The 15,567-nt window shown below is 40.4% G+C and overlaps 2 protein-coding genes across 2 annotated transcripts; one reads left to right on the plus strand and one right to left on the minus strand.

Moving 5' to 3' along the window:
• The first annotated feature begins 1,415 nt into the window (after positions 1-1,415).
• atxn7l2b (ataxin 7-like 2b) lies at positions 1,416-7,707 on the plus strand. Its single transcript, XM_065960936.1, has 9 exons — positions 1,416-1,567; positions 2,215-2,286; positions 2,373-2,679; positions 2,826-3,061; positions 3,290-3,372; positions 3,572-3,789; positions 4,168-4,354; positions 5,822-5,943; positions 6,128-7,707. Exons 1-9 carry the CDS (start codon positions 1,471-1,473, stop codon positions 6,714-6,716), a joined length of 1,911 nt encoding a protein of 636 aa, XP_065817008.1. The 5' UTR covers positions 1,416-1,470; the 3' UTR covers positions 6,717-7,707.
• A 492-nt stretch (positions 7,708-8,199) lies between these two features.
• On the minus strand, positions 8,200-15,140 carry amigo1 (adhesion molecule with Ig-like domain 1). Its single transcript, XM_020632323.3, has 2 exons — positions 14,643-15,140; positions 8,200-13,610 (listed from the first exon to the last, which is right to left on the minus strand). The coding sequence occupies exon 2, from the start codon at positions 13,502-13,504 to the stop codon at positions 11,966-11,968; it is 1,539 nt and encodes a 512-aa protein (XP_020487979.1). The 5' UTR covers positions 13,505-13,610; positions 14,643-15,140; the 3' UTR covers positions 8,200-11,965.
• Between the last annotated feature and the right edge of the window lie 427 nt (positions 15,141-15,567).

A 15,567-nucleotide genomic window follows, 5' to 3' on the forward strand; every position in this document is an offset into this window, starting at 1 on the left:
GTCTCGTTGTTTCACTCACTCATTTGTTTCTGGCAGGTGAAGGATGTCTGACACCTCACACACTCCAAATAAGGTTCACTTCTTATTCTGTTCAAGAGATGTCTGAGATTTACTCATTAGTGCCTATGGTTCATGAAGCAAACAATGCCAGCAAACATCCAATACTGATGACCATCACTAGGTGGCAGACATGTTGACCCTGCCAGGCATCATCACACACCCAACAAAAGGCTACAGATGTAGCTCCTGATCCTCAGCAGTGCAGTCACACCAGGTTACTTAAACAATGTGCGGGTCTGTCACTGACTCAGTTGTAAAACATCAGTGCATGATCTATTCTTTCCAGTTATTCCTTCAAACCACAGGTTTGTTGAGCTGTTTTTCTTCTCTAGTTTTTAGGTTATACTGTAGATTACTAATACCTACAGTTTTGCCAAATAAAATATAGTGATTGTTTAAATGATCATTTATGGAATTAGATTACTAGACCCGGAATGATTGAATTATTTCAGTGTCTAGTATTTGCATTTTAGCTTATTGTCAATTGCAAAATAGCAATTCTACAGTATTTGGGATGGGTATCATTATTGTTATTATATTTTATCTTTTTAACAAAAACAACTCAGCTGAGACAGCATACATACAACAGTTATGGTATGAAAACTCAAGGCAAGTAATTGTCCTAGGGTTGGGGTTAGGCCCTTTTTTTGCTCCCAAATCATTTCTAGAAGTATATCAAGTATAATCTCACTCCACATATTTTTTTTATTCAGAAATGTCTTCAGTTTAAGCATTTGAGATGTGTTCTTATCCTATAGATCATACAAGTAAACTATACTTCTATCAAATAGCTGCAATAATAAAACCTGGATGGTTTCAGTACTGTCCATTTACTACTCTGTTTTTGCACATTTAATCTTTCATATTTAATTTATAACCATCTACGACTCTGTCTTTGCACATTTACATTCACTCTTCCATATTTAATCTTCCTATTTAAGACTAGTAATGCTTAGTGAAATCCTGGTTGTATATATTCACATTCTTATTTTTGATATCTTTTAGTACTTATTTACTTTGTATTTAATATTATATTGTGTTTAGATTGCTAACATTGTGTTTTTTACTCATATTGTGTGTTTTGGACAACCTGCTGCTGTAACGCCACAATTTCCCAGTTTGGGATCAATAAAGTAATTCTATTCTATTCTGTTCTATTCTGACATATTCATCCTTATGAGATCAATCCTACATAGATAGATTCAATTTAACTGTCATTGCATTTTGCATTGGAGACGACTAAATGCAGTTTAGCTTCATAGTTGGTTTGTTAAGAGTTTGAAGTAGAGTTTGAAGTAGAGTTTGAAGTAGGCCACACAACTACATCATTTATTACGGCCGCGAGCTCTGTCTCGCGGATTTGATGCGCGTGACCTGACGATGTGATCTCGTGAGCGCGCAAGAGCAGCAATGGCCGCTTTGGATAGGCGAAATCTTAATCTCGACGATTTTGTCGGATTAAATTGGAGTTGTTGGGTAGATGGAGTAAATATTTTACCACCTGACGGTGAGTCGCACTCCCTGCCCCACACCTGGTTTCATGAAGTCACAGTGAATGTCCGGTGATTTATTCTGTTGTTACACAGAGAGCGGCATAAAGCGCGACTCAAACAAAAGACCCGCTGGGTCCTAGTGCAGGATGAGTTTGACTAGGATAAAATAACAAACACATCAAATTGGTTAATTTTTCACATGCATTTAATTATTTGGAAATAAAGCGCTAGTGAGTACTACAAACTACGGTTAACCTGTTGACAGGTAGTCTAAAAGCACCGCTGGCATGGGCCAGTCATCTGCTGTCACTCATCAGAAACAACAACCCGAGGCTGCTTGAGAAGGATTTGTACAGCTTGCTAACAACAGAATCGACCATGTAGACAGCTGCGACTGCATCAGAATTCAGGATAGTGTGGATACATGATTGGGGAAGCAGCAGGTTTAAATAAATAAATAAATAAAACATTTCTTTTACTTTCTTTTAAAAAAAAAAAAGAAAACTCGGCGAAACCAATTTCACCCCCAGACACAGACCGTTTTGAACGGGGGCTTTAATCAGCAATCTATCTAGATGCCTCCCTTCACCTGATTCTCAAAATAACTTATAGGAATGCCCAATCTAACGTTGTACCCTGACTGTTTTTGATTTCTACCTAGCTGGCTGTAATACTGAAGGGTACAGCAAGTATTGGAGAACCCGCAGTGACACCATGACCCTCATGAAAGAAGGTGAAGACAAGGATGACTCAAGAAACTCAAAAAAAGTGCATTAATCTCAGATTAAACCATCTTTACTTCATATTATCCCTCTGTAGATATGCACATATATGGCCATTGCCCAGCTCAAGATGAGATATTCCTGGTGGTGTGCAGCCACTGTGGGCAGGTGGTGAAACCTCAGGCCTTTGAGGGGCACTGCGAGAGGCGGCACAGTCCTCTCCCTAAGATGTGTGGCCGTTCATCTTCTTTGCCCGCTAGGCAGACACCTCACCCTGGTCGCCCTTCATTGAATCTTTCCATCTCTAAAGAAGAGCCTGACGATGTCAGAAGTCATGAAGATAGTGCCGCTTCCTCAGCAGCATTACCTGTCCACCAGCACAGGTCTATCAAAGACACAGTGAGGTACTCTTTAAGAAGTGCAACAACATTCATGGTCTTAAATAAATTACTTAGTTTTGATTTTTTTTTGTTTTACTTTCACAAAGCTGAATTGTCGTATCTTCATTATAAGGTAATCCTCCAGTTAACTTCTCTTCTTACCTCTGCAGTTTTCCTTCCATCAAGAAGTCACCTCAAGAAACCCCTCGTCTCCTCCCACTCCAGTCCTCCTCCATGCCTCAACCCAGGGTTCCCTCCTGGCACTCAGGACCTCTGCCCCCTGGCAACTGTTCCTCCTCCACATCTCCGCCAGAGAGACCCTCTGAGCAGAAGCCCACTGCTGGGCAGTCTCAGAGTCCTCTGTGGGAAACAAGAACGTACTGCCAAATCAACAAAAACATCGATGGTGAGTCAGTATCTGTGGTTCCTTCCCCTGCTGCTTTTCTGTTAAGAACCGTCAAACGTTTAGCTTAGGTGTAGTGTCTTATCTTCATTTTATTTGAACTGTGTTTGACTGTATTTGCATTTTTCATTATCATTTTTTTGGATAAATATCCTTATGGTGGTTTGTTAACTCTCCATCAGCATGGATGGTGTTGCTCTCTGAAATCTGTGTTTGCTTTCTCTCCCATAGAGAAAGAACGTGACCTGAAAAAACACTGCAGAGATCTGGGTCCAAAAAGGAAGAAGCTGTGCAGACGGGAGCTTCTATGCAATGTAAACTCTTACTGCCCTGTCATGATATTTTATTTAATGATATAATAGAATAGAATCATTATTGGTGTTCACTGTAAGCAGATTTAGAAATGTATTTTCTTGTTGGTAGCATGTGTTGGTAACACAAGATAAAATCTTTTTATCTTGTGTTTGGGACGGTGTTTGATGCCACTCTTTTCTCTCTCTGTTTTTCTGTCAGTCTGATTCCATGCAACAGCAGCAGAAAGCACTAGGAAGGACCGGGACCTTTAATCAGCTGGTGGTGGAGCCAAGAACAGCATCAGTCTCAGCAGGCCAAAATATGGAGCAGCTTCCAGCAAAATCAAATGAAAACCCACAACATTTGGAAACTCTGGAAGATATACCAAGAACTCAGGGCAGTAAATACAACTTCAACAGCAGCTGCCACATTTTCGGGTATGGGAGATGTTTACTTGTCTTTTTTTTTTTTTTAAACTTTATTTTCTGATTTTCAAATGAGTGGAACAGACATAAACAATGATAATACCAACCTGAATTGATGCACAAAGAGGAGGTGTGTTTATGCACCATGCAAGAATCAGTAAAGAAGTGTCTCCAAACAGATGTGAAAGAGGCAAACAAAATAAACTCTGTCTATAGTTTCACAAGACAAACCATTCTCTTATAAAATAGATGCTCTTAATGCTTGTGTTGGAGATTATCATTCTGATAATCCTGATGACCGATGATGATGATGTGTGTGTTTTCTTCCACATATAAGATGATGTTACATTTTTCTAACATAATGCATCATTCTCATCATTGCCTTCAAAGCAGGTCCAGGGGTCCATGGGAAAGCTTTGCAGAGAAAGAAGGTGACAGCTCGATGAAAGTGGAGGTGCACCCCCCCTATCCTTTCAACCAAACTCTTCTCTCCAGTGATGATGATGATGATGAAGATGCCAAGCAGGAGGAATCCACAGACCTGCCAGCAACACCCTGGCACCCCAAACCTCTAGGGGTGAGTTGAGAAACCAAAATATATTTTTGGGCAAATTTAGCCTCTTTCGATGGGATAGCTGCAGAGAGACAGGACATGTTGGGAGGAGAGGAGGGGGGATGACATGCAGCAAAGGGTCCGAGACCAGATTCAAACCCACAGCCACTGCGACGAGGACTATAGCCTCTGCACGAGGGGTGCACAACAAAACCGCTAGGCTATCCTGCGACCAGTTACAAATAATTTAACTCATTAGAATCTGGACCCATTTATACTGATAGGAAATTTATAGGGAACATAGAACAGACTAAATAGACCACATATACCACATTTCTGACATTTAAAATAAATAAATAAATAAATAAAAAAGGTTCAGGTTACATAATTTACATATTAAGCAATACTACAGGTCTGTTGGGCAGTGGGCCCACCAGAGAATAAACCTTCATAGAGGCAAATAAGACATCTGGAATGACCTACACAAACACGACAATGGACATCATGTTTCTCACATTTTAGTGGCAGATGTGACATTTACGTCCCATTGGGCAGTTCAAGTATATTTAGAGCAGCAGACACCTTCAGTGTAGCCGTCATGTGCAAACTTTCTTGTGCAAACTTTCATGTCACTTAATGATAGGGTTTTATTTGGCATGAATGGAACTACTTTTGTATCTGTTTTTACAAAAATGGGTAAAATATACAATTTGGAATTGTTTTACATTTTTATTTGTTTTTTGTAATCTCTTGAAATAGGGTCTTCAATTCTTGTTTGATTGAAAAGTGATTTTCTTATTTCATTTTCTTATTTTTTTTATGAGTATGACTTGTTTGCTTTGAATTGAACAATATTTAATATGTGAATTGAATATAATTAGATCAGCTTAATAAACGGAGCAGCTCTTTTACATTTGTCTTATTGTGACATATAAGTCACATGAGGTTTTACAAGACTATTTTCAAGTTAAAAGCCTGAATTTATTCAAGAAATATGGTCAGAACAGGTTAAATATATGAAAGGACATGTTATTTAAGCATTAGGATTGTTAAATGGCTTGAATCTAACCTTCAGTAACAAAAACAAGCTTTTTAGAATTAGTTGGTTCTGCTCAGTGTGCTGACCTGATACACAGCCATCTTGGAAATGTTTTCATGGGAAACTAATTCAAATGATCTCTCCAGGATGTGTCACTTAGGGACTTCATTAGCTAAACTGAAGGATAAAGTAGTATAAGGAACTTGACAGAAGATTTAAAGTGTCTGTAACACCTGACCTGTGTCACCATGGGTTATTATGGGGTTTTAAATGGTGTGTTGCATGAATCAGGTAAAAAGCACAAGGCTAATTTATTTTCCTGATTTAAAAAAAGAAAGTGTTGGGGTCCCTCTTTCTTTTGGAAGTGGCTGTTGTTGTCAGATGTGGAAAGTTATACCTCTTTGAACGTTACATGACTGAGTGTATTTCTTAAACCTTTTTCTCTTCTGTAGCTTTGCACGTTTGGATGCCACACGTTGGGATGCAGCATCTTCACCTTTGACAGGCGATGGCACCACCTACGGTTTGCCCTCAGCTCCATGCTGGATCACCATGTCGGCTCACATTTGTGGAAGTGAGTATCCAGTGCAGGAGTCAGGCCCAAGCACAGGGATGTTAGCCTACAGTATGTATGTGGGAATCAGCTGCAGGATAATCTGTCTCATAACAAAGAGAGGCTGCAGCTGATCCACCAAAACAAAGTGAAAACATTCTGAATGTTTGCTTTAATTTTCTAACCAGCTTCATATTTTTTCAAGCTCTCACAGGAAAATGCCTCGAGTACCAAAAGGTCTCAGGTCACGGGATCCAATTGTAGGATCACCTGTTAGAACTGGGGTCAGGCTCCCCAAATCGTTTCGCACCCTCAGCCTCGATTCTACCTCACTGGGACAACTCAGACAGAACTGCAACATTCACAGCACCAAATCGCCTTCCTCTACTGCCTCTGAGAGTCTTAGTCCTGAAGGCTGCCAAAGGAACGTTGTTGGGCTATGCAGCAGCGCTCAGTCGAGGGAGGCCGAGCTAATTCAAGATGAAAGCAGTGAGGACAAATCCTCCAGATACATCAGGGATCTCCTCCTTAATGAGAAGGGCCAGCCACACACCCCCTCCTCTCAAGGACCAGTTAACGGTTTGTTCTCATACGGACAGAAGCCATGTCCTCCTCTCCAACTCTTCCCCCTGAGCAGAGGGAGGTCCCCAAAGATTCAGCAGAAGGTAATGGATTGTGACCGCACTGGTCCTGCCCAAAGGCGAAAAGGAAGAAATAAGTCGATGCTCCTCAGTTCAGTATCAACAACCTCAACATGTAAACCCTTTTCCTCCCCTCCCCACTCCAGCCTATAGCCCGGGAAGGGAGAGAATAATGGGCATGTGCTTCAAGGTTGAGGGGAAAAGATCAGACTTTTAAAGAGTCAGCAAGCTACAGCAAACAATAGGTGGCATACGATCAATGTTTTATGATTGTGCTGGTCTGTCCCTTTAAGAGAAATGAAAGGTTCTGAGCACATTCTTGATCTCCACTTGATTGTTTGTCTTTGTTTTTTAACAGCAGTGAATGAATGCCAGTTGTTGTTTTCTTCTCATCTTCACAGCCAATGAAAAGGCCTGCTTTAAAAAGACATATTGGAGAAAAGGCTTTGTGCACACTGCAGCTGTTGAAAGCCATGTGTGACTGTGTGAACGGAAATAAATATTTTTCTGCTACCTTATGTTCCTTTATTTTCTTACAAAATTTCAATTTTTATACATGCCCAAACATCTCAGTTTGTAAACTGTGTTAGAAAAAAACACACTCAGTCTTCTCCTTATGCTGCTCAAATGTAAGTAATTTAATGGGGGAAAAAAGATAATAATAAAAAAAAATCCAATACTTCTTCTTACACTATGTTTTCTTTATTTCTTCTGTTTGGTACAAGAGAAAGAGACCGTGAAAAGGCCTCTTCAGTCAGTTTTGTCTACATATTAACAATCTATCTAAAAACTATGAAAACTTGGGATGGGAACAATACATTAAAATGATGACATTATGTTAAACAAATGTTACACAGCTATGTGCTTCCTGCTCTATTTAGGACTTTGTTTATAGAAATACAGCACAACATTTTCATTTTTACATTTATACACATGTCCAAGGTTAATTATTTATTCAGTAAACCATATGAAATACATGTTAACTGTACAGTGTTCACATATTTGTGTGCATTAATGATTATTCAGTGGTGATGAATGTGGTATAAAATCCAAATTACATTTTATTATATAATGGCAATTTAATAAAATATAACAGTCCATGGGCATTTTTTTTACTATAATTTCTTCTGGATTTTTTTTTTTTTACTAAAATGGATCATATCAGAAGTGTAGATGTCAATATTTAAATGCAAGAATGTAATACTGAACTTTAACACTAGATGGTGTCAAGCCATCAACATTGCTTCTCAAGAAAGCTGCATGTTAAACCTTTTCACCACTTCCATTGTGACATCTAAGCACACATTTTATGAAATCCATTCAGTCTGTTCTATTAGTCATGTGGTAGTTATTAGACATTTACAGATGTAGCTTTAATCTCTTACGACCAATAATAAAGTTATAAGCTACATATCCAGACATTTCATAAGTGATAAGGCTGTTAGTCATCAAAGAACATCCAGGGGTGTATCTCAATATTCCAAAACAGATGCATTTTTTTATTTACAATATATGACTCCTGTTTTTTTTAGGTAAATATCCTACGGTTTATTTATAGGCTAATAGTTATAACGGTTAAGATTCACTTTTGAAAATGATTTCTGTAAAAAACAAAGCAGAGAAAATGGAGACAGCACAAAGTGTAAATATTGATCTTTATTAAGTCAACTGATAACTTGGTATTCTAATCTTTAATGCCTACAAGGTTTCACCTATCCTGCAGTCAGAGAAGCTCTTAAGCATACCATGCAAAGCCATTCCACTTTAGCTGCGAGACCGATCTGATTTTATGGCAAGAACCAACCAGCTCATCTTCCGAGGCTGTGGTCAATAAACTCCAAGCTTTTAATGCAGATTAGAGCTCTCATGTGCAGAGAGCTTTTAGCCCCACCACCTCGAAGATGTCTTCCTGTATAGTTTGCTACTTCATAGTGAGATAAATGGAAAAAAGATGTTTGGCAGCGAGAGACCACTCCCTTCCCCTGAACTGATCATTAGGAGAACAGATAATGATCCATTCATGCAAACAGCACAGGGGCTGCACAGTCCTCAAACCAAAGATAGTGTCTTGTTGATGCTGCTTTAAAATGCAGTCATTGTGATTTAACATCAATTCAAACCTCAAAACATTGCTCCTGAGAAGATTTAGTGACCCTCTGTCTTCAAATCATTTTAAAACCCCACTGTGTGTTTATTCCATTGAAATTCATTCGTGGCTGTTGAGATGTCTTGATTTTCCTTTCTTTCACTGGCTATTATAAAAATGTCCTTCCACTTTTTATAGACAGAAAATGGTTGCTTCAATTGTCATAAAGTATTTATTGGAAAAGTCACCCTTAACACCTAACAAAGACACCTGTCTGTTCTCCTGACTTCTTTATGGCTTAATAAGGAAAGTCAAATACTGACTGAAAAGAACTGCCGGCTACATAATCACTGCCCATGAGGACGTTTTACACTCACTGGAAAACTGGAAATCTTCTTATGCAGTTTTGTAACAAACATTTTCAATATACATATATATATATATATATATATATATATATATATAATATATTTGTTAGTTTTTTCTTTTAAGCTTATTCTTTAGTAGATTCAAGTGTAAAATACATCCTTTCAATGAGAAAACTAAACCCAACCCCGCTTAAAAAATAAACATGTATGTCAAGACTTAAATGTCGAAACAGCTAACAGTAGCACAGTGGCAGACAAAATGCAAAATGATTAACATTACAGGTTACACAAGAATACAGTCAGTACACTGGTAGAACATAGCAGTACACAACTAATCAATACTGAACAGTGAGTCTTAATACATATATATATATATATACTTTATATACTGTATATAAGAAGGCAGATTTGCTTTGGACAGAACAAAGCCTGGCTTCTCCTCTATGTCAGGACCAATAGCACTTCATTCGTCTCTGTACAGAACTAAACTTGTAAATTAAGTGACAACCAAGTGGAGAAGACCGCCTATTAGTAAAAACAGATTTACCTTGATTGACAGTGGCTCGCATCAGGGCGAACACATGCTTATTCTTGATGGTCTGGCAGTTTCATGCCTGCTACTTTACACCCAGGATATTTTCAGATTCTGCGACAGCGTCAATAGATTCTCATGAGGCCTTGAGTGGCCAGGTGGTGAAATCTGAGGGGTTTTTTTTTTTTAGATTGATCGCCAAATGAAAAAGCAGGAAACAACTCATATTTCAATTCCATGGGGCAAAACCTGGAGCCTGGATTCACAAAACTGGCCTGTCTGGGGTTGTGCTAAATGTGGCTTTATTTAAGTGCATCCTGTGGTATTTTTTTTGCTGCTCTCCCTCTCTCCACCTGGTATCCCTATGTGTGAGAAACGGGATGATTTACACACCAACCTCTCTGACAAGTGTGACTTCCCTTTTCTCTCCCACACAAGAGATGCTAAATATAACATCATGTTTGCGCAAAACACTATTGATCTCCAAAATGTGATGGATCATATCATCTGACCGCTATGCCGACATTTGAATGCAAGATGTATGTGATTTTTTTTTTTACACAAATATCTGCATAAAGTGGAAAACAAAGCAGCATTGTGCATTCAAATACTAACATGTTGCTTTCCAAATTCTTATATTTGACTTTCCAGCCGTATAAATGAGTGGGAGAGCTAATGGTCAATCAATGCTGTTAGCGTTTCCCTCAAAAACAAATAAAAGACAGCTTAAAGGGCAACACATCCATTGCCTGGCTGAATGATTGCTTTGAACAGGCACGTAATGACTGAGAAACACAAACAAACACATCTGGGCTGAATCGAGAGAATGGCTTTGTGTGGCTGTGATAACAAAGAGGGAAGCTGGAATCTATCAAAAGATCCAATTAGCATTTAAGCCTTTCTGGCCTTGATGTATTATTACACGTACACCGTGCGGTTTAATTAAACCTCTCCTTCTTGTTTAGGGAAAGGCACACTCTGTGTCAAGCATACGGGGGCATCTTGCATCTTTAACTCAATCTACAATTATGACAATTAAATACAAGAATGGGTTTCCTGTCAGGACTTACTTACACAACCTCTCTCCGGCTTTCTCTACCGACCACAAGGCAAAAGAAAAAAGCCATTTTTCAAAACAGAGTGACCCTGGTAATCATCCAGCTAAGCACAATGCCAGACAAAGTGCTTTAATCTATTATTTATGACCTACGACTGCCCAGAGGTTTCTAATGTTTAGTATATGCACATTCAGACTTTTCAGGCTTTTATGAAAGGGGCTTATTTCAAATCCAGGGAGGAACATGTTCGCTAAAGCTAGCAGCTGTTACTGTTAGCTTAGAGTTCAACCTCCTGCTAGGAACACTATAATTTGACCAGGAGGGGGATTTAAACTGCAGTAAGGGGCATGTCCATTGTTATGAGGCAAACGTCTAGTCACCTTCTAAGTACCATGATACCTGTCAGTATGCAGAACATAAATAAAATATTGAGGACTACTCTTCACTCTGAAGGCGTTCAATGTTTTTACTGAATAAGGCTCTGGACGTTTCTTTTGGGTGTTGATGTAGTTTTGAAATATAGAGGTTTCTACTTAGATAAGCAATGACCAGCCTTGAACAGGTCAACTATTTTTAATGTTTACATAGCCTAAATTTAATTTGAGAGAAAATATCTTTCTTCTTTATGGCTACACATATACTATGAATCAGAATAACATTAGGTCTGATGAACTACATCAGAGTGCAAGTAGCTGACAGCTATGGTGTAGGAGGGAGCTGACCTGCAAAGATCACTCTGGGACGTGTATTATTTTGCCTTATGACATGCTGTTTCTCTTTAGATGACTCAAGCATAATATAAGGATGTATTCACAGCCAGTAGACAGTGGGCTGTCTTTCTAAGTGTCGGTCCCTGATAGAGGAGGGGCTCTGTATCTATGCTCTAATCTAGTTGTATTGATAGATATAATTATCAACCCGCTATGGTTTCAATAAAGATTTTTAAAATCTACTTTCAACCTGTGCGTGATGTGTTTCCTTTGTATTTCCTCACACTTAAACAGTTTGTTTTATCACTTCCTGAGTGCTGACATTCACAACATATCATCTACTTTTTACTCATAAGACTTCAGTAGTTTCCACCGTTCCTATTTGCTGCCATCCCTTCACAGTATGAATAATAATTGCTACACATTAATATGCTGGAAAAGTCTTGCTTGTTGTTATTGCAGACAACAAGATAGTTTGTAAATGTAATATCCCTTTGATATCCTTATTTCCACATGCCGGCAACGAGATATGAAAATCCGTCCTTATTTTCCCCTCTTCAGGTTTAGTCACAGATTAGATGAACTTAAACATGGCAAACTTTGAACTGTTCACATGAAGTCACATCTGGCGTCTTTGCTGAAGTCATCTCAGACCACCATGGGAGTGTCTGAGAAGACTGAGCTGATGGACTCTGCTACTGACTTCTTTCTCTTCCCCTTCATAAGAGAACCAGCCTCCGCATCCAGATCATCATCATCGTCGTCCCCGTTTGGGTTCAGCTTTCCATTCTGGCCCTGCAAGTCCTTGGAGTCTATGAACTCCACGTGCCGGTTTAGCTCCGCCTTGAGCGTTGGGTCCTCATGGGTGGGTGTCACGCTGAGCATGGATGAGTGGATGCTGTCGTCACCTCGTGTTTTACCTTTATCAGGGCAGCAGAAGCAGCGACACGGTGTCATGTAAAGGTACATGAGGACCAGCACCACACTGGCCAGGCAGCCCACTAAGGTGGTGTATGCTGTGTTCAGGGTCTCCCCACCCCCGTGCATGGTGAAATTATGAACCTTCAGGACCACATAGATGGTCTCGTTAAAGGCCTCGCTCATGGCAATGCAAGTGTAGGTCCCAGAGTCCTCTGCCCTCACTGGACTGATCTGCAGATTCCCATCCTTCAACACTGTGGCTGTCTGGTTGCTCTCATGAGTCACCATTACATTTCCAGGCATCATCCAGGTCTTTGACATCTTCCTGTGTTTGGTGTCACAGAGAAGGACCATCCTTTGCTCCAGAAAAGCCTCTTGATCTTTCTCCTTGAACGTGCTGCAGTTCATGTTGTAACCGCTGAGATCAAAAACACGCTCTTGGATTTTTTGTGGGCCGGGCAGAATGCATGTGTAGTCATCTTTGAAGTCCATGGCGGAGTTGAGCTTTCGGATGTACCAGTGGGCCAAAAGCGTGTAGAGATCACAGTGACACAGCAGTGGATTGTTGTGGAAGTAGAGGCCGTTTTTAATCCAGGCAGGCAGCAGCTGGAGCTCATCGATGGGTAAAATCTTGATCTTGTTAGAGGACACATCCAGGAGGTTAAGTTTCTCCAGGCGGGATCTTTCCTTGACCAGCTCCAGGGGGAAACGGGAGATTTGGTTCTGACTAAGATAGAGCTTCTGAAGGTTAATCATGGTTACAAAAGCTGAGCGCTCAATCTGGGAAATATGGTTGTTGTAGAGCAAAAGGACCTCCAGTTTGACCAAAGGCTCGAAGATTAACTCCTCGAGCTGCTGCAGGTGGTTTGAGGACAGATCCAAGTAGCGCAGGTACTTCACATATACAAATGCCTCTGAAGACAGAAAGGTGAGATTATTATGGCTGAGCAGAAGGTTATGGAGCTTCGGGAGCCTGACAGGTGTCCACTCAGATCTCAACCGCTGTATGTCATTGTAGCTGAGATCCAGCACGGCCATGTAGAGCGGCAGACCAGTCGGAATGATGGTCAGGTTCATTTTGGAGCAGCTCACTATGTTGGAGGCGCAGATACAGGTTTTGTGGCAGTTCAGGGTCGATGCGGCCGCCCCTGGAAGCCAGAGGAGAGCCATGCAGAGGGTGAGGGAGAAGGCCCATCTCTGACGCTTACTCCAGTGAGGTAATGCTTCCAACAGGCTGTCACCTGCTTTGATGTAGGGCTGCAACATGCTAGTAGTTGATCTATATCCCAGAGAACTTTACTATGATCCCATTCTCAGAGACAGCATTGGAGAGAGAGCAGCTGCAGGAATCCCAAGCATCGCTGATAAAAGGCTGAAAAAAAAAAGAAAGTTTATTAAAGATTAAAGAATCTTTATAAAGACAGATGTATATACTTTCCCTTGTAAAGATAGATATTTAGATATCTAGATAGATGAAAGTGAACGAAAGTGCCATCCTTCTACCACCACCACATTTTAAAACATGTGACCATAATGATCTAAGTGTTTATACGGAGACAGCCACTAGATAACTTGTGGTGCTGTTAAATGTGTGTTGACATCAGTAATATGTGTACATGCTGGTACAAAACGTGGCTGTATGACATTGTTATTTTTCATTAATGGATTACACTTTTCCTTCATGTTCATGAATGGCAAAAGTAACAAACAGAAGATGTCACTTAGGTCTTAAAAGTAATTGAGAATAAGCAAAGATACATCAGTATTTTTAGTATAACTTCTCTTTGTGGAATACTGAATCATATTTCATAATATGAAATAGGAACTTTGCAAGTAAAAGCTTGTTATGCAAATAAAGAAGCATGCAGCCTCAGACTCACGTGCATACAGTGCATGTGTGTCTGCACCATCTCCACTGGCTGCACAGACAACGCATCCAAAATGAAAATAAACTCAACAGTACTTACTGTCCTCAGAGACTTCCCGACTTCTACAACAGTGTCAACATTAAGCACTACATGTACAGCACTACAGCTTCCTAATGCAAATATTGTATTTAATCTCTCTCCTGGTGCTCTGCTCAATGCTCATACTCCTTTAATACACACGCGCTTACCCATATTTTTTCATATTTCCATTTCCTCCTCCACTCCCTCTCTTCATTTTTTCTTAGATGCATGCATGTCATACAAATAATACTATGGTACACTCACCCAAAGAAGTACGAAATGAACTACATTACAATGTGAAATCGTGCAAATGTTTGTCATACCGTGTAATGTCCCTGGCTCTATATGTGGCGGAGCTGAGATAACGATGCATTGCACCATTCTGCCTGAAAACACGCGCACATCATGGAAACGTGAGGGGAGAGACGGGGGGAGAACCGGAGGGAGGCTCCTACCTTAGAGCGGGATGCACCGATGCTGTCTTTCATTAAGACAGCTCCTCGTCTGTTTACAATGCTGCTGCATTCAGATTCTCAGTGTGAATGAGTCTGTGAGCCTGCTGCCGAGGACAACAGAAACGGGGAGGAGGGAGATCACTGGAGCTCTCCTCGCCAAATAATCCGGGTCCACGCGGCATCCAGTGCAAAATTACGCAAAGAGGGTTACGTAAAGAGCAGACAACACATCCTTTCAAACACAGTCGATGAGCGACTATGTTTCAATCAGCACCTTCGCTTCAAACGGAACATATTGCTTAGTACACAAACACACGGAGACGAAGCCGCGCATCTGTCCCTCACAGCTAATTGGCGCTGTTCGAGCAAGTCCGGGTCCTATCGGCTCTCATCAGCAACCGTTGAGATCATGAGGAACGATCGGTCTGTAGCTGACCTGCTGTTGTCTATGTACAGTGCTGCTTCTGCTGCTGCTGCTGGTGGTGCAGTGAATGGCGCGTTTTCGGCAGAGTCAGTTCGCTCAAAGCCAGAAGGCGCTGTTTAGCCAAAAAAGGCGCACTAAAGTTGCGCTGCGTAAACGCGCTACGCCAAATTCCCACGAGAGAGGCAAGACTACACAAAATGACCCTCTCATCGTTAATTTAAGATCATGTAATATGGGTTTAATGCATCAACCTAATGATCAGATTTGCACTTTTATGCTGTCAGGAGAATTTAAGTGTAGGCTATTAGTCTTGGTAACCCCTTGACCTTTAGCCTAACCTTCATTACTATTACGTCAAATAATGATACTTTATATTATTACTCCCCTTAACTCACGCACAAGCTAAATAATGATCTTCGTAAATACAGGCTATGATTTGATTTGCAATATAATGTATTCATAACACCCCTCCTTTTGGTCTATGGTCTTTTATAGACATCA

Source organism: Labrus bergylta, chromosome 12 (assembly GCF_963930695.1).
Source record: "Labrus bergylta chromosome 12, fLabBer1.1, whole genome shotgun sequence".
Lineage (NCBI taxonomy): Eukaryota > Metazoa > Chordata > Actinopteri > Labriformes > Labridae > Labrus > Labrus bergylta.

Excerpts from the sequence above, each read along its gene's own strand:
- amigo1 (XM_020632323.3), bottom strand. The coding sequence starts at position 13,504 with ATGTTGCAGCCCTACATCAAAGCAGGTGACAGCCTGTTGGAAGCATTA.
- atxn7l2b (XM_065960936.1), top strand. The coding sequence starts at position 1,471 with ATGGCCGCTTTGGATAGGCGAAATCTTAATCTCGACGATTTTGTCGGA. Across the intron at positions 2,680-2,825 it reads TCTATCAAAGACACAGTGAG|TTTTCCTTCCATCAAGAAGT; the intron begins GTACTCTTTAAG and ends TTACCTCTGCAG. Across the intron at positions 3,790-4,167 it reads AGCAGCTGCCACATTTTCGG|CAGGTCCAGGGGTCCATGGG; the intron begins GTATGGGAGATG and ends TTGCCTTCAAAG.